General features: G+C 56.9%; 1 protein-coding gene across 1 annotated transcript in view; it reads left to right on the top strand.

The window, feature by feature from the left end:
- Window positions 1–371: 371 nt before the first annotated feature.
- Atp2c2 (ATPase, Ca++ transporting, type 2C, member 2) overlaps window positions 372–18893 on the top strand; it is a 38140-nt gene continuing 19618 nt past the window's right edge. The window contains exons 1-8 of the mRNA XM_013012707.1: window positions 372–405; window positions 525–693; window positions 1873–2125; window positions 12256–12366; window positions 14210–14326; window positions 17173–17262; window positions 18279–18314; window positions 18419–18480. Of these exons, the coding sequence (XP_012868161.1) occupies window positions 372–405; window positions 525–693; window positions 1873–2125; window positions 12256–12366; window positions 14210–14326; window positions 17173–17262; window positions 18279–18314; window positions 18419–18480 (872 nt within the window). The remainder of the gene's footprint in view (window positions 406–524; window positions 694–1872; window positions 2126–12255; window positions 12367–14209; window positions 14327–17172; window positions 17263–18278; window positions 18315–18418; window positions 18481–18893) is intronic.

The following is an 18893-nucleotide window of genomic DNA, read 5'->3' on the forward strand; positions in this document are numbered from 1 at the left end:
GGCCTCATGCATGCAAGGCAAGTGCTCTACCACTGAGCCACCTTCCCAGCCCCTGAAGCCAATTTTTAAAATCACAATGCACATCCTCACTTGGGGACATCTCCAGTTTTCCATCCAGCAGGTTGGCGTGACCCACCACAGCCCCCGGGGAGAGGTCCCCCCTGACACCCGCTCCCTGGTTCCAGCCCCTGGTGGGGGAGTTGTGGAGGCCAGGGCTGGGCCACGCATCAGCGCTGGGGAACAGGTCCTGGGCGCTGGGGAACAGGCCGGGGTCCCTGCCGCCAAGCACCCCGCATGGGCCTAAATTCACGGAATGCTCACTGGAGAGGCGCTGAGAAATAACCGAGGCCTGTTCTGGAGTATTCTTCGGTATGGAATTTCCAGAGGACTTTCTGCGGCGGGAGGGTGAGGCACCGGGTTCTTCAGAGTGAGCTCCCAGCACCACAGGGCCTGGGGCCCGGCTCCCAGCGCCCCTTCGCTCCGTCAGTCCGGGACCCCCTTTCCCCTCCACACGCCTGTCTCAGAGGTCTTTGCCTTCTGGCCTTGGGACCAGAGCCATTTTTCTGCTCTGAAGCTCCCGATCGCATACAGCAGCGGCCCTCTCCTGTATCCGCCGCCTGTCCCGTTTCTAAATGCTTCCCAGGTCGCTCGGTTTGAGGGTGCTGTGGCCTGCGGCGACCTTGACTCCTACAGGTAGGTGTGACACCCTCAATTTACAGATGAGTAAACTGAGGTAGGCACAGGTGGAGGAAGTCACCCAAGGTCGGGCAACTCAAGGAAAGAGAAAGCGGGGCGCGGGCGGCTCACGCTGTCATCCTAGCCACGCAGGAGGCTGAGATCTGAGGAGCGAGGCCCATAGCCAGCCCGGGCAGGAAAGTCCACGAGACTCTTATCTCCCATGAACCACCAAATAGCCAGACATGGAGTGGGAAAGTGCCAACCTTGAATGAAAAGGCTCAGGGACCGCATCCCAGCCCTGAGTTCAAGCTCCAGCACCAGCCAAAAACTAAAATAAAATAAAGGGAAGGCTGAACGCACACTTCTGGGCTCGGCTCTCTCCCTGGCCTCTGCCAACTTTGTTGGGACTGGTGGGTGGGGACCACGCGGAGGTTGGCGTGGTTGAGAAGGGAGGAGGCAGGGGAGACAGGAAGGGCCCCGGGTCAGGATGAACAGGGCTGGGGTGGCGAGGAATGTGACAAATATTTGCTCAAAGGGGGGCCCTTCAAGAACACAGACAAACACAGAAGGTCTTCTGCAGTCCAAAGTACCTTCCCTGGAGAGGAGGACGGGAGGCCTCCTCTCCACCCGGCCAGGCCTGGGTGGAACTGCCTTGAGAAGTGGAAGGACCTGGTGCTGCTTGGCGGCACCTGTCCTGGGAGCTTGTGAGCGGGGCTCCAGCCCCACCCCCGGCACAGGGGCCCGCCTTTCCCCAGGAAGGAGGCTCTATCCCCCAGGACCTTAACCCCAGGCCCCGGGGGAAGCCAAAGGCTCCCGAGGCCTCCCATCTGGGCAGGCACAGATGCCCACCCTGCTGGAGAGAGCCAGGGGCTGCGGATCACCCACCACCACCCTGTGCCACCCCCAAGCCCTGGGTTCACTGCCAGGCCCTTGTGGGTGAGATCCTGGCCTTGGCAACCTGTCCAGAGCCACACGGCAGCAGGCATGAGTCTGGGCAGCCATTGGTTGACCACCCCGCCCCCCCCCCCCCCCCCCCCAGCCCCTGTCTCAGATAGGAATAGGTCTGGAAGCGGGGTCTGAACAAGCAATGGCTCCCAGCAGCCCTGGCCCGGCCCCGGCCCCCACAGCCCGGGGGATTGTTACAAGTCATCTAGGCCACTCCCTTGGGCTGCCTCTGGGCTCCAAGTCCCCCAGGTCCTCGGAGGGCGGGGCCTGGGCTGGGCGGGGCCTGGGCTGGGCGGGCAGGTGCACACTACCTGGTAACCAGGTGGCCCGGGAGCCGGCGCACACACTTGGAACAGACACCGGACACCGCGGGGCGGCAGCGGTGGAGACAGCTGGGCGCCCAGCCATGGTGGCCAGACGCTTCAGATTCCTGCAGAAGCTCAGCCTCCCGGGCCAGGGCCACCGGTACGAGGCTCTGGAGAGGGACGAGGAGGAGGCCCTGGTGAGTCTGGGGGTCCTGGCCCGGGCTGTAGGGGGGGCGGGCAACCTCTCCTTCACCCCAGGCCTGCGTGTGGGGCTGGGCACCCCGCTCTGACCTGGCTGACCCCTCCTCCCCCGGCTCTGACAGCCGCTGGCGGTCCCTGGAAGCCGGCAGTGGGCTGCGCCTGGCTCAACAATTAGCCCTCCCACACAGCCCGCGCTGCGGGGGAGAAACTGAGGCAGAGAGTTACCTGGGGCCCTGAGGTTCACACAGCCAGCAAGGAAACTCATCTAGGTTGCTCTGACTCCAGGGCAATTGAAATCCTGAGTGGCCAGATTTTAAACGCTACTGGAATTGGAGGAGAGAAAGAAAATTAGAGTATGTTAAAAGGAAAAAACTAAGTTCCCAGTGCTTATCGCCTAGTGAGAGCCAGGAGGCCGCCGGTGTGCCTGGCCTGCCGCTTTACAAACCTCTCCAAGCTGCCATTGACTTTGACCCCCAGAGGACCTTCTAACATAAGCCAGCAGGACAGAGGACCCCGAGTGTCTTGGGGAACCCATGGACTCTGCTGTTACTTAGGCCCCTGTCCTTCCTGGGCCTGCTTCAGAGCAGCTGGGGAAGCAGGGAGGGTGGTGACCCACCGGGGTCTCCTCCGCTTGGTCTGGGGACACCATAGAGCTCTGAGAGGAGCCCCGAGTCCGTCCATCCACCCATCCTCAAAGACAGCGGGAACACACTGAGCCCGGCTGCCGCTTGCTCGGCCCCTGATGTCGGGCAGCCCCGGCTGTGGCCCCTCAGCCAATGGAGGGAAACCTCCCGCCTACGCACGCTTGTTAATGAGAAACAATCGGCTGAGAACCGCTTCAGGTTTTCATCTTTTCCTCCCAGAGCTGGCCAGTAGTCAACACTGGTGGCAAGATTCTTAGGTACGTTCTTCAGTTGCAAGGAGTATTTTATACCTCAGGATGGTGTGAGTTCAGATGGGGTCACGGCAGGGGGTGTAGAGTGGACGCTGTGTTTCCTGTGGTCACAAGCTGCAGTCAGCGTTGCCGGGACCCGGCGGCTGAGCCTTCCTGTCCCCATGTGGTTGGAAGCGGGTGTGAAGTTGTCTGTGGACACGGGCTGCCTTTGCTTCATCATTTTTGCTTTCCCTTCTTTTTCCTTTCCTTCTTTGGATGTTGGCATCGGGCTGGGTATCTTCCAAGGGCCCCTGAAGGGTCGCTGGCCATGATCAGGTCTCCAGATGTTGTCCAGGTGTGCAGGGATCCTCGTGGGGACGCTGGGGAGGATCCGCGCCAGCCAGGGGATTGCTGTCCTCCACAGCGGCTTGGGAGGACCCTCCACGGTCAGCCTGGTCCTCCGCCTTGCCGGGGACGGTCCCCAGCTGGCCGCAGAGCCAGGTGTTCTCAGTCACAGACGGGCAAGCCGCTACCTGATAACCTGGCCCGGCCCAGAGGCTGGGGCCCCGCACAGCCTTTGCTTCAGGTTGGTGATGCAGCAGCCACAGCCGTGGCCAGCTGAAAGACAGACAAGGTGTGCTGTCTACAAAGGCGGCCTGGGCCATGGCAGGTCACACCTGGGGGGGGGGAGTGCTTAGCATGCTGGAGGCCTGCTCCCTGACCCCAGCAAAGCCAAACAAGCAGGAGATGAGGGAGGAGACCAGGAGAGGCCCCGCTTCCCACCACGCTGCCTGCCTTCCTGATTAGAACTCTCCAAGTCAGGAAAGAAGGCATATTTGCTAAAGTGACGGTTCCCACCACCGCCCTGGCTCATGAGCACTTGGCGTGACCTACTCACGCCCTGGCCTGGCCTCTGCGCCCCCAGCTTCGCCCAGCTAGGCCAGGTGTGCTGGGAATTATTCCTGGGTTGTCTCCCGGTCCTTCAGCCTCCAGGCAAGCATCACTGAGTCAGGAGGTGGCTAGGCCCACTTTTGGTCTTTCCTGGCACTGGCACTGACGGCACCCAGTATTGCCAGGCTGTGAGGACACAGGTGTGAAGCGGGGCCGACCATCAGCAGAGAAAGTGAGAGGTCCAATTCTCATCCACTCCCCTCATGGAGACGGATAGACAAGCAGGGGGACTGGACAGGGACAAGTATCTGAGCAGAGACCAGACTGAAATGAACCCCACCCCCACCCCGCTCCTGCCACATCCCAGGCTAATGAGAACACAGGTGTTGGAGAGACCCTTCATTTTCTCATTGGAAAAACTCCCTCTCTTCTACCCTGAGCTGGAAGGAAGGGAACGGCTACAGGGAAAAGGGAAGTCCTGCTTCCGGACACCTGCTGCACTCTGGGAAGCTGCCATGCTCCCTGCCTCCTCAGAGCCAGACCCCATCCCAACAGATGGACCCGAGCCGGCCGTGGGTGCCTGCTGACAGAGCCACGCCCACTCCCTGCCCCAGGCGCCAATCACACTGATGCTTAGATGAACAGGAGTGGAAAGATGAGGCGGGATCTGTGCAGGTTCCAGGCAGCTCCAGGCTGGCAGGATGAGGTGTGAGGTGGGCTGGTGGGAGAAGGACCAGGCTGCACAGATGGCCCCCTAGCCCTCCAGCCCCAGGGACCCCGGGAAGCTTTGAAGGCTGGAAATGATCGCCGTTAGTTTATTCACAGATGTGTGAGGCCCCGGAAGCTCTATAAAAAGCAATCACAGTCACCGTCAGACTTGCCTTTTTGGAGATCTACTGCTTGGGCCCACCTGGACTGCAGTCTTCCTATTTACACTTCCCTGGTAACTGGGATGTCAAGTGTGCAATACTGTACCCAGACTTATTAACTGAGATGGGATCTGGAAGACTTCCTGCTTGAGCTGGCCTTGAACCATGGTCTTCTTGGTTGATCTTTGTCTCCTGTGTAACTGAGATTGTAGGCTTGTGCCAGGTGCCGGTGGCTCAGCCTGTCCTCCTAGCTACTCAGGAGGCTGAGATCTGAGGATCATAGTTCAAGGCCAGCCTGGTCAGGAAAGTCCATGAGACTCTTATCTCCAATGAACCCCTAGAAAACTGAAAGTGGTGCCTTGGCTCAAGTGGTAGAGCACTCACCTTGAGCTGAAGAGCTGAGGGACAGCGCCTAACAACAACAACAAAAAGATTATAGGCTTGAACCTTTAGACCCAGCCACACGTGGACTACTTCTTAAAGAAATGGATTGCAAGCTGGGCATGGTAGCACAGGCCTGTAATCCCTATGACTTAGGAAGCAGAAGCAGCAGGTTCACAAGTTCAAGGCTAGCCCCGGCAAAGTTAGTGAAATTGTCTGAAAAACAAAATACAAACAGCAGGGCTGGAGGCATAGCTCAAGTGGTGGACACTTGCCTGATAGGTACAAGGCCCTGGGTTCAACCCTCAGAGGTGACCAAAAACATTAGATTACAACCCCCTGTATTGACTAAAATTATTTCTAGCCAAGTGAGATCTCAGTGTAGGCACAAAAGCGATAAGATTTTCACTGCCACAAAATAGCTGTATGTTTATTACTCGACTATAAAATAAATCTATAATACCGTAGCGGGGTGTGAGGTAACGCCTTTCTTCTGATGTGATTGTCAATATTCAGTCCAGATTCGATCTGTTAGTCCAGTCATCTGTTCAGCCACAGGCAACTCTAGAACCGCGCCACTTGTCATCGTATCTCTGGCCCCCGTGGGTTGAAATCTGGGGTGGCTTCGAGGAGCTCCTGGTTCCCAGGGTGGCCTGGGGCTGGGGCCTCACCTCCGTCCGGCCCTCTGGGGCCATGGAGGGCCCCAGGCATTTCCCAGCCCCCCTCGGTCTTGCAGCTCATTTCCTTGTTGGGGCTCGATGTGTCAGCATTCCTGTCTCACTCGCCCTTTTGAAGCCAGTCTGGGGGCAGTCCACCCTCCCCGGGAGGCTATCCCAGAGCGAGGCTGGAGGATTGAGGCCATGTCAGAGACCACCATCCTCAGAAATAGAAAGACGTATTTTCCTAAATTCAGTGATTCACGGAGAAAAGCTTGCAGCCGCTCTGCACGTAATCTGCTCCATAGTTGTCTTTTTGTTGGTGTTTCTCTTAGGTGCTGGTCTTTATTCAGACTCCCCCCCCCCCCCCATGGCATTAAGGTTTGAACTCTGAACTTGCTCTGTGCTAGGCAGGTGCTTTACTGCTGAACCATGCCTCCTGCCCTTTTTATTTTCACATTGGTTACTTTTTGAGATAGGATCTTGCTTTCTGCAAGGGCCTGAACTGTGATCCACCTACTTTAGACTTCCTACAGCTGGGATGACAGGTGCACACACCACACCCAGCTTCTTCCAGTGAGAGGAAGTCCCTTGAACTAAACCATGGTCTTCCCAATCTCAGGCTCCTGGGTAGCTTAGAATGACAGCTGTGAGCCACCAGGCTCCGGGCTGGGGACTCCTTTTGTTCTGCTATTGGCGAGTGCTCAGGCTGAGGATGTGTGTGTTCATGTGCATGGGCAGAATGACACTTACACGGGTCGGGAGTTGGTTTGCTGGGTTAGGATCACAAGCCTCGGCTTCTGGAGATGGGCAGCAAGCAGGCTGCGCACGCCGGCCTTCACGCTGCCCTGGTAACGGCTCACCTATGAGATGAGCGCCGGGCACGGTCAGGAGGGGACTCCTCCATACTCTCTGCACAGTGCTCCGTGCGCCTGGATGTCAAGCCGGGGGCATGGCGGCACCCGCCTGCCACGTGGCTGGGCCGGTGGGTTCTTGAGGCCTGACTGCACATGACCCCCGCCACCTGGGTGGGGTGTGATTGTTGGGGTGTGAGCAGGTGCACACAGGGGTCACGTCCGGGCGAGCGCTGGCTCTCAGCGGCTCTTCCTCTAAGTCAGGGCTGCACCATGGGCCACTTCAGCAGGCTTAGAAACTAGGCTGTCACGGACAAAACAGAAGCCATGAGTGACCAAAGATCTTCCAGCTTGAGTTCTCTTCCTGCCCCATCCGGTAATCAGATTTAGCGGGGAGTTTCTCCAGGGGCCCCCAGGGGTGTACAGTGCCTACATACAAAGCTGGCAGGGGTGGATGAGGGAGGGCAGAGGGGGCGGGGAGCGGGGGGGGGCGTTGGCATCGTGTGTGAAGCAGCATTGTTAGGCCAGAGCCTAGATTGCAGCCGGAAGGTCGGAGCCTGCTCCCAGGTCCCACAGCGGTGCCAGTGGGCGGACAGGGCAGGCTGGTGGCACATAGGCCCTATTCTTGGGGACTCCCCGCCCCCCCGCTCAACCCCCCGGGGGCTCTTGACACAAGGACTGATTTCAGGTCAGCACCGTGGGTAGGAGAGACCAAGGGTAGGGAAGAAAGGGTGTAGGGTTTGAGGTGATGGGGTTAGCGCCTGCGAAGCTGGCTGCATAGTCCGTGGGACCAAATGCCGAAGGACAGCAGGGTGTTCTGTTCTGTCTTCCTCTCTCTCTCTCTCTGGCTCCCCGCCAGTCATGGTGGGTTTTGTTCTTCGATGCTGTGTCCTGTGGGTAACCACTGGGCATGTCCCACCCCCACACCTCACCAAGGAAAGATGGCCGCAGCTGCAGAGGGCAGAGAGAGGTGGGCCCACGTGTGAACCACGCTGCCTGCCCTCTGACCTGCGCGTGCGCTGGTGCGTCCTCACGCTCCATCCACACAGCGCAGCGTCCAAGATGAAATAAAAGCACCTTGAAGATGGCGCCGGTGGAGCGTGGACAGGCACCGGGCCTCCCGCACCGGGCCTCCTGCACCGGGCCTCCCGCACCGGGGATCTCTGTGTGCCCGCTGGTCTCACACCCACAGACCAGGAAGTGACTCCCCACGAGAGGGTCCTTGCTGACGAGGAGAAGTAAAGTTGGATTTGATGCTGAGGGTTGGCAGGGCCCCCAGGGCTTCATCCTGGCCTCTGGCTGCCACCTTCCTTGGACTTTGGGCCTCTGGGGCATGGAGTGACTGGCAGTGGAGAGAAAGGCTAGGTGTAGTGCCCACCTGTGGTCCTGAAGACCTCCCGCTGGACAGGGGTTTTCCTCCAGAAGAAGCTGGGCTGGGTGAGAGAGGTGGTCCTGCGGTCGCCTGGCCAGCCCTAGGAGAGAGGAGGGCCTGGAGGTCGGGATTACAGGTGTGAGCCATCATACCTAGCCTTCAACAAACTCTCAGGGCCTTTTGCTTACAAGGCAGGCACTCGACCACTTGAGCCACGCCTCTGGTCCCTTTATTGGTTGTTCATGAACCCCCGACGGGTGCTTCCCAGTCACTGAGGGTGACAGGCCCTGCCACTGTGCCACCAACCCAGCCAGGGTTGAGATGAAGTCTTGCCAACTTTTATGCCCAGGCTGGCCTCAGACCACAAGCCTCAGTCTCCACCTCCCTACTAGCTAGGATTACACGCTTGAGTCACCACACCTGGCTACGCAATCGTTTCTTAATTAAAAAAAAAAAATATCCTCCTTGACCTGGCGCGGGGTTCTGTGCCTGTACTCTTCTTTGTTTTGGTTACTCATGCTACAAAAGAAAACCTAATAGAGCCCAAAGACCATGCTGATCCTCACATTACCCAGCATGCCTTTCATGAGGAGCAGAGAAGGCCTCACAAGACTCCTGGGAGACCAAAAGGGAGCCCAACCTGCCCCAGTTCACGCAGCCCATGGGCATGGCCTCCCGGCCTGGAGCCCTGCACCGGAGCGCTGGCTGGAAGAAGCCGCAGGCCAGGCTTTCCTCACCCAGCGTGGCTATATTTGTCTGTCTGTCTGTCTGTCTATAATGGGGTTTGAACTTGCTAGATAAACACGCTACCACTTGAGCTACACCCTAAGTCTTTATCTTGTATTTTTACCTGGGCCAGCCTGGACCTCGATCCTCCTTTTCATGCTTACCAGGTAGCCAGGATGGCAGGCCTCCAGCGTGAGGCCCAGCTCTTGGTTGACATCTTGCTAACGTTTGCCTGGCTGACCTTGAAGGACAACTCTCCTCATGGAGCTGAGATTGCAGACACGAACCACCATGCCCAGCTCCTGGCTGCTTTTTTTTTTTTTGGGGGGTCTGATCGTGGGGCCTGAACTCTGGGCCTGGGCGCTGTCCCTCAGCTCTTCAGCTCAAGGCTAGCACTCTACCACTTGAGCTACAGCGCCATTTCCGGCTTTTTTCTTTTTGCTTACGTGGTGCTGAGGAATCGAACCCAGGGCCTCAGGCATGCAAGGCAAGTGCTCTACCACTGAGCCACCTTCCCAGCCCCTCCTGGCTGCTTTTTACGAAGGAATTGTATTTGGAAATCAAGAGTCCGTTGCTGGGTGTTCTCTTTGCTCTGGGTGGACACGGCCATCTCAAGGGGGAGGGAAGACGTGTGTGTACAAGTCTATATTTAGTTTTATGTCCATAAAATATAGAAAGTCATCGATTCCAATCCCATAAACAGCCCGGGGTCCACCCCAGCTTCAGGACGCCGGGCACTTCCTCCACCAACTGTGACATTCCTTACCACGGCGGCTGGCACCGTGGTTTCTTGTTGCCCAATCTCCCGGCCTGACGTCCACCCACTTCCCTGTGAAGCCAGGCCCCCTCCAGACCGGCCCCCTCCAGACCGGCCGCCAGACTTTGCCAGCAATTTGTACTGTAGCTCAAGAAGGCGCAATATGATGCCCCATTATCTGAACTCAGCCATGGGCTTCCTGACAGCAAAGGCGGCCTGAGGACCCAGGGGCTGGTTGCTTCCGCCAGAGCCCTGACTTGTGCAGGCAGCAAAAGCGTGCTCTCTCCTCTCTCTCTCTCTCCTCTCTCTCTCTCTCTCTCTCTCTCTCACATACACTTAGTTGGGGCTCTCTGCACCGCTTTCCTTCTCCAGCTCTGGCCTGTGGAGTCAGCTCTTGGGAAAGCAGTGGAAGTGTCCAGGTAACTGATCACCCCAGGTTCTCAGGAGCCAGCAGTTCCAGGAGCAGGTGTCCCAGGCCCGTGTCCACCAGAGGGCTCGACGGGGCTGGGCCCTGTGCGTAGCAGCCTGCAACCTGCATGCCGGCACAGGCAGTTGCTGCGTACAGTGAGATACCTCGCTGTGCATGGTAATCCAGAAAACGGATCACAGCACCGAGGAGTTTCACGCCAGACCGAGAGCACCTGTGTAGGATTCCAAAGCAGGCAGGACAAATCCAGAGTGTGGCAAGGCTGGGCAGTGGCACAGGCCTTACTCCCAGCTACTCAGAGGCTGAGATCCGAGAACTGTGGGTCGAAGCCAGCCAGGGCGGGAAAGTCCATGAGACTTTTACCTCCAATTAACCAACAAAAATCTGGAAGTGGCGCTGTGGCTCAAGTAGTAGAGCACCAGCCTTGTGTGAAAAAGCCAAGGGAGAGTCTAAGGCCCTAAGCTCAAGCCCAATACTGGTGCACACACACCAAAGAAAGCGGCATCATGGATCAAGCGGCATTGGGTCGCTAATCTGATTTGTCGAATGGTCATTCCTTCGTACAAGCACTGAAAGATAAGAAAAGAAAGGAATGAAGGAGAAAAAAGAAAACACGATCCTTGTTTATTTTCCCGTGGTTGGGAGATTTTCTGAGGTTGCTCTCATTGTTGTTGTGAATACACACGCTTGCATGGCCCCTTGGCACAGGGCAGGGATCACAGGGAGAAGCTGAGCAGCATGGGGTTGTTTGGTGAGAGCGGGCAGAGCCAGGCTTGGTCCAGCGGTGCCCACGGCGTGGGCATGGGCTCAGCCACACCTACAAGCCGTGTCGCAACGTGGAAGGACGGCTGTGCTGTGAATTCCACCGTGCCCCGCCACAGACTGGTCCCCACGCCCCCCCAGCCCCCATCGTGGGGCATGGCTGCTGCCATGGCAACCACGTGCCCCGCCCCCGCCTCAGTCCCAGAGGGGCTCCGGGTACAGGTCATGAGACCTCCCAGCAGCCTCGCCCAGCACCCCCTCTCCCGCCCTGCGCCCCGCCTCCCCCGCAGCGCCTCTGAGTGCCGTCTGTTCGCACACTCCATGTGAGTTGCACACAAGAAGCCTTTGTGAGGCCCCCGTCCTGTGCAGGGGTCACGTGGGTGGGTCTGTGGACTCAGCCGGATCCTTCCGGGGCAGGCGGTGGCCGGCCTCGGTCCTGTGGCCTCTAGAACCCTAGACTTTGGTGGCTTCGAACAGCACTCGTGTGTTACACCTGGGGGTCCAACATGGGGGTCTCAGGAGCAAGTCAGGCATCAGCAAGACCCGGGGGGGGTGTCGGTGTGTTTGCCTGTCAGAGGCCAGGGAAGGTTGTGTGGCTTCCTGAGGCTGAGGGTTGTGTGGCTTCCCGGATGCTGTGTGCAAACTGAGTGCGGTGTGATCACCCCAGAAAGAGCCCGAAAGAGCTAGCGTGACCAAGGACGGCTGTGGGAGCCCCAGGCCTGCCTCGGATGGGGGAGCAGGAATGGGGCGCAGGGGGTGCTGTAGACAAAGCACCAGATGCGGGTTAGGACCGCTGCAGGGGGGCCGTCGCGTGCTGCGCATTTACCGTGGCCGTGGGCAGGCCTCGGGTGGACGGACCTGGCGCGCACAGGGCTAGTCCCTGCCCGGTGTCTGCGCGGGCCCACTGAGGCACGGCGTGCACTCAGGTGTGATGTTGGCTCTTGTAGACCAGCGAGGCACCTGGCGCTCTTGCAGGGTTAGGGCAGACGCGCTGACAGGAAGGGAAAGAGGAACTGGCCGTCTGTTCCAGCCTTAGCTGGAAGAAACTGGTCTCTACCAGCTGCCAGTGACCTCCTGGAAAAGGAAAAGATGGTTATCACATCCTGGTATCAGGGTACGAGGAAACGGGGCACACTACCTGCCATGGCCTCGCTCAGAGGTCCCCTCCGTGTTGTCCCGGCCTCCCAGGGACTCCAAGGGTTTTCTGTGGCACCTTTCCAGGCCTGTGGCTCTCAGCACAGAAGCTCAAGCTCCCAGGCCTCCCTCCCTTTCCTTGGGTTATTTAAACAGAACGCGGCTGTCATGACACTATCGCCCACGGGAGGCGCTCTCCACCGCGGGATGACAAAAAGCTCAGGGTCCTTCATAGGTCCGTGGGTCTTGCAAGACCCAGTTCCGCTCACGAGGTTGGCTTGAGAGGAGCTGTACTGTGATTGGCACCACTGGGCATGACCCAGGCGTCCCGGCCTTGGCTTTGGCCTTGGCTTGGCAGGTTGCACCTGAGGGAGGCCTCAGTGCCGAACCCCTCAGGCTCACCAGCCACCATGCTCTCCACAGATCGAGGAGCAGCTGGGAGAGAAAGCCGTGGACAAGGAGAAGGCGGTCACAGCCCTGCCCCCCAAGGAGGCGTGCAAGTGCCACAACGAAGACTTGGCCAGAGCCTTCTGCGTAAGAACTGAATCCTCCTCCAGTTGGAGACGGAACCTTCCAATATGGTTGCTGAAAGTAGGATTCAAAGTGGAGTGCTAGCCAGGCGCCGGTGGCGCACACCTGTCTTCCTAGCTACTCAGGAGGCTGAGATCTGAGGATCACGGTTCAAAGCCAGCCCGGGCAGGAAAGTCCCTGAGACTCTTATCTCCAATTAGCCAGTAAAAAGTCAGAAGTGGCTCTGTGGCTCAAGTGGTAGAGCTCTTGCCTTGAGCTGAAGAGCGCAGGGACAGCACCCAGGCCCAGAGTTCAAGACCCATGACCCCCCCAAAAAAAAGTAGAGTGCTTCCAACTTCTAGGGAGGACCAAGACCCACATCCTTCACACACATGTACACATGCACACACACATCCACACAGCATTCATTCCTTATTAGCTTTGCTCACTTCTGAGAGAGAGACCTGAACAACCAGGGCTGATCCATCCATCCATCCATCCATCCATTCATCTGTCCGTCCACGGCTGGTCCATTCATGCAGCCATCCATCCGTCCACAGCTGGTCCACCCATCCATCCATCCATCCATCCATCCATCCATCCATCCATCCATCCATCCATGGCTGGTCTAGCCAGCCAGTTAGGACTGGTTCAGCCACCCTGAGTTCCAATCAAGAAGCCACTGGGTACTGAGCCCACAAAATTTTCTTAGTTCAAGAGGATTTGAATTCCAGTCCTGCACAAGTCTCCAACCAGTTCCTCCTAGGGAGCTCCTTCTGGGGCCACAGGCCAGTGCTAGTTTTATGTCCTTCATTTTCTTTAGAGAGCCAAGCAAACATACTGTGTATATATGTGTACTCAGAAACCATCACCTTTATGAGTGAGTGTGTGTGTGTGTGTGTGTGTGTGTGTGTGTGTGTGTGTGTACACTCAGAACCATCACCTTTATGAAAGCAAAGAAAAAAATCTAGCAATGAAAGGTGACCATTTTCTCTGGAAAACAATCCAAAATCTGTCTGCAGCCCTGCTTATTAGTGTCGGGGGAGGGGGGATATATTTTCCCCTGCCTGGACATTTTTCCTACCTAGAAAATTAATTATATTTCCCTGCTGCAAAGACTAGGATCAGCTGAGTGATTGGTCTCACTCTAAGTCCATCTTTCTAATTGACCTTTCAAAAGCAAGGTCACAACCAGAACGGCTACATTTCTTTGCTTATCGCTGATGCTGAACTTCCCTGTACTTACTCCATGTAATGAGCTTGACCTATCAGCTCTGCACTAGGGAATGGTTTTGGTGGATTTTGTTCTCTTTTTTTTTCCTTTCTGATTTTTTTGGGGGGCGGCAGGTTGGGGGGATTCCTGGGCTTGAACTCAGGACCTTGTGTTCTTGCTTGGCGTTTTTGCTTAAGGCTGATACTCTACCACTTGAACCACATCTCCACATCCAGCTTTTTGCTGATTAATTGGAGGGAACAGTCTCATAGATTTCCCTTCAAATTACAATCTCAGCCTCCTGAGTAGCAAGGACTATAGGTGTGAGCCACTAATGCCCAGCAATGAAGGAGGGGGGGGGAGGAAGGGGAGGAGAGGAGGAGGGAGAGGAGGAAGAGGAGGAAGACCTGTTTCTGCATTTGCTGAAGCGAAGGCTAGAGGCCACCTCCTCTGCACCATGCTGCAGGGCAGTCCTGGGGCAGACAGAACAGGCATGGGGCCGTTTTCCTTTTCTCTACCCTCTCTGCTGGGAGCTTTGGACAGGCCCCCTGTCCTCTGGACACAGGAGGTGGCCCCAGGTTAGGGTCTGCAATGCGGGGTCCTTGGGTGTTGCTGGACTTGGCGCACTCACAGGAGACCACCACCTCTTTCCAGGTGGATTTGGACAAGGGACTGTCAGAGTTCTCGGTGACACAGCGTCGGCAGGTCCACGGCTGGAATGAGTTTATCGCTGACAACGCTGAGCCTGTGTGGAAGAAATACCTGGACCAGGTGAGACCATAGGCGACCTGTGCATTAATCAGCATACGCTAGGAAGGGTGGGACAGCTATTGACTCTTTAAATATTGATCCAGGGTGACCTTAAACTCCTAAGATATGAAGTGGTGCACTGTCTGACCCTCCCCACCGGCCCAGGCCGCTCTGAGCCAGCAGGAAGAGCGGGAAGAGAAGACTAACCACCAGGCAGCCAGGACGTGCACTGTAGTGCTTACTCTGAGATCAGTGACCCAGCTTGCTGTGTGCCAGGGGTTGTGCTAAGTGAGTTAGTAAACAAGACTCAAAGCTCCCACGAATCACCATTTTACAGAGGGGGAGAGTGAAGTACAGGAATCCTGACATATTTCCCCAGGGTTTCAGACACAGCAGGAAAAGACAAGATGTGCAGCTCACTCTGAATTTTGGAGAGCAAAAGCAAGAACCAATTTCTGATGTGTGTGTGTGTGTGTGTGTGTGTGTGTGTGTATGCGTATGTGCCAGTATTGGAGCTTGAACTCAAGGCCTGGGCACTATCCTTTAGCTTTTTCCACTCACAGGGCTGGTGCTCTGCCACTTGAACCACTACTCCACTTCTGCTTTGTTTTGGATGGTAATTGGAAATAAGAGTCTCACGAGCTTTCCTGTCTGGGTTGGTTCCAAACTGTGATCCTCAGATCTCAGCTCTCTGAGTAGCTTAGTGTTACAGGTGTGAGCCACTGGCACCCAGCTCCAGTGGTTCCTAAGTACAAGTAAAGCCCCAAGTATTGCAATGGACGCATAACAAGGAGGAGGGGGCATTCCTTGAGGGTCTCACATTTGGGCTCCTGTGAACTTCCTGCGTTTTACCCAACAACCCGAGCCCCAAGGCCCCTAGCACTCAGTTGCAATGCGGAGAGTTGAACCAGGCAGCTAGCTCCAGACCCCCCACCCCCTTAGCCACTGGCATCAAGTGCCAGCCTGGCACCAAATGGATAGTGTACAAATCAAATGTCTAGAAGCCAATAGGAAAAGGAAAGACAACACGGAAATAGAAATCGCTCTGGCTGATGGTACCAGTCCAGAAGTCAGCGCCCTGCTCTTCACCAGTGGCAGCCGGAAAGGCCAGGCCAGCGGGCAGCTTCCCAGACACCCGAGAGTCTGAGCTGCCCAGGCGCTAACTCCCGGCCTTCCGCATCCTCCTGGCCCCATTCTAGGCGTCTGAACTGCTCCAGGCTTCCTACTGGCTCTGTGTTGAGAACATTTCCTGATTGGCCAGCTCCCTTCCCTGAGCGGGCCCCGCCCAGCTCATCACCACTTCTTAGTGCCATGCATGGACGCATTTGGCACAAAGTTGGCTCCTAGCTTCACAGTGCTGGCCAGCCCAGAAGATTCCTGGAACCCATGTTGAAACAAGCTGCAACACCTCTAGTTCCAGACTCCTGGGGGCCTAGGGGTGCTCGGGCTGACATGGTCTCTCAGGAAGGGGCTCCTTGGCAGTCTGGAGACCGGCTGGTGGACTATGGCAAACCACATGCAAGAAAGTATCAAACTTGCCAGGCACCTCACCCCCGGGATCAGAGCTCAGGAAACTGAGCTCTGAGACTCGAGGTTCAAAGCCAGCCTGGGGAAGAAAAGTCTGTGACTTTTTTTTTAATTGAATTTTTATTAGAAAGGTGATGTACAGAAGAGTTATACTTACAGAAGTCAGATAATAAATGCATTGGTTTTTTTTTTTTCAGCCGTGGGTCTTGAACTTGGGGCCTGGGCGCTGTCCCTGAGCTCTTCTGTTCAAGGCTAGCATACTACCACTTCGAGCCACAGCGCCATTTCTGTTTTTGTTTTTTTTGTTTTTGTTTTTCTTTTTTGAGTGATTAATTGGAGATGAGAGTCTCGAGGGGACTCTTCTGCCCCAGCTGGCTTCAAACCATGATCCTCAGATCTCAGCCTCCTGAGTAGCTAGGATTATAGGTGTAATCACCAGCGCCTGGCATATGAGTACATTTCTTCCTGGACAAGGTCCTCCCCTTCCCTCACTCTCTCCTGTTTTTCCCTCCCATCCCTTCCCACAAGTTGTATGGTTCATTTTCAACCAAGTGTCTATTGAGTACCACTTATGAGATTCATCTCCAATTAACGACCAAAAAACTGGCAAAGAGAGCTGTGGACCCAAGTGGTAGAGTGCCAGCCTTGAGTGAAGAAGGCTGGGGGTCAGTGCCAGGCCTCGAGTTCCAGTGCTGGTATCAGCACAAAAGCAGAAGCAGAAGAAGAAGAGGGTGGTGATGCCAAGCCTACGTCACTCAAAGTGTAAGAGTCGGATGACTGGCGACATGTGGAGCCCGGGGCTGCGAGTGAGCAGAGCGCCAGGGCCCTGCCCCTCCCCTGTGCACAGACACAGCCCCCAGCTCCAAAGACAGAGCAGTGAGCAGAGCGCCAGGGCCCTGCCCCTCCCCTGCGCACAGACACAGCCCCCAGCTCCAAAGACAGAGCCGTGCCCGGCACGCAGGAACCAATCACACATCTGATTACATTTCCCTTTGTGCCTTGGCTGGTAGGAAGCTCGGGGCCCAGTGGCTTGTTTATTTGAGTCTCTGATTTCTGCTTCCATGCTGTCTACACTGTGTCTGGGCTTCCTTTCGGTTCTCTACCATGTGAGCTGCTGCGTCCCGTCTCTGCCGTGAAAGGGCCGATGCGCTAACACGTGAAAGTCCTTCTGTGGGAATTCTTTTGGAACGTCCCCAAAGGTGTCATTTTGGTCTGAGGAAGGCCGGGGTATGGAGTGGTCTTCCCCGAGCCCTCCGAGCCCTCCGCGGGCAAGGGTTGACTCTCAGGCGAGAAGCCACGCCCGCCATCACGACATTAACCCCTGCCGCCCTGTCTTTCAGTTCAAGAACCCCCTGATCCTGCTGCTGCTGGGCTCCGCCCTGGTGAGCGTCCTCACCCAGGAGTATGAGGACGCCGTCAGCATCGCCCTGGTGAGTGCAGGCTTCCCGGGCTGCCAGGACCCCTGTGGACCGTGCCACGAAGGAGGTTTGCTGTGAGCAGGAAAGATGAGCCTCTGCTCTCTTCGCCTCCAGCACCAGGGGCTCGACTTGGCCTCTGCGCTCTCCGTGGGCACGGAGGTCGCGTCTAGGCCTTGGCTCAGAAAACGTGGCAGCAAATTCCTTTTCTCATGCCTTGGGATGGAAGGGCAAACTGAGCTCTGTGTGGTTATGTTACAAAGAGGAGCCATCCGTACTCCGTGACCCACAGATAAACACGGCACGCTTGAGAAAGCAAATCACAGCTGCCAGGTGCTGGTGGTGCCACTGTCACCCAGCTGCTCAGGAGGCTGGAAGATCAGGATCAGGATCTAAAAGCCAGACAGGAAGCTGTGGCTCAAGTGGTGGAAGACCTACCCTTTGAACAGAAAAGCTAAGGGACAGCGCCCAGGCCCTGAGTTCAAGTTCTAGGACCAACATACACACACACACACACATACACTTACATACTCATGCCAAAAAAAAAAATGTCTGTGTCGGTTGGGAAGGTGGCTCAGTGGTAGAGTGCTTGCCTCACATGCATGAAGCCTTGGGTTCAATTCCTCAGTACCCCATACACAGAAAAAGCCGGTAGTGACGCTGTGGCTCAAGTGGTAGAGTGCTAGCCTTGATCAAAAGCAGCTCAGAGACAGAGCCCAGGTCCTGAGTTCAAGCCCCAGGACTGGCAAAATCAGCCACAAAAAGCATTTTGTGTTACCCAGTGCTGCAATGTCAGTGTGTCTTTGTGGAAGAATGCAGAACGGTGAGCCGCTTGCTGTGTAACATAACGCGGTGTGATTTCTCAGCTGCTTTGGGAGGAGGGTGTGCTGCTGAGTCTGCTCAAGTGCTGTGCGAAGGCAGGTGGTGGGTGGGCCGGCCGCTGGCCGCTGGTGTCCCCACCCTCCCCGGCCAGCCACTGGCATCCCTGCCCTCCCGGGCCGGGCCGGCGCTCATGTCCCCCTTCCCCGCAGGCTGTCCTCATTGTGGTCACGGTGGCCTTCGTCCAGGTGCGTATCTCCTGACCCCTCCCCACCCGCCAGAGCTCACAGGTGTGGCAGGCGGTGTGTGGGGTTGCCTCTTTAAACAGCATGTCCCGTGCATTTCCTGCCAGGAGTACAGGTCAGAGAAGTCTCTGGAAGAGCTGACCAAGCTGGTGCCCCCGGAATGTAACTGGTATGCCAGAGCCTCCCTGGGACTTTTTGCAGCCTGGCGTGGACCCCCGGTGTGTGGGGACAGCGCGTGTCAAAGGGAGCTCAGGGTGCAGATCTGGAGCTGACCCTCAGCGCACAAGGATCCACACCCCTGCCTCAGGAGCTGCCCTGCCTGTGCCCCCAGCCCCCAGCTTCCTGGCGGGAGATGGGGAGGACGGGGAAGGGGGGAGGGGAGAGAGCAGCGGGGGACGGGGGGATCTAGAGGCGCCATGTGGTGCCATGAAGGAATGCACTGGGCCTAGAGGGACATCTGCTGTCCCGGGCTGTAGCTATTCCTCGTGAAGGAGGTCATGCCCCCTCAGATGTGAAACCACCCTGCTGATGGAGCTCCAAGCCAGCTCTGTGCACACACACACACACACACACACACACACA

Source organism: Dipodomys ordii, unplaced genomic scaffold (genome assembly GCF_000151885.1).
Source record: "Dipodomys ordii isolate 6190 unplaced genomic scaffold, Dord_2.0 Scaffold18, whole genome shotgun sequence".
Classification (NCBI taxonomy): domain Eukaryota; kingdom Metazoa; phylum Chordata; class Mammalia; order Rodentia; family Heteromyidae; genus Dipodomys; species Dipodomys ordii.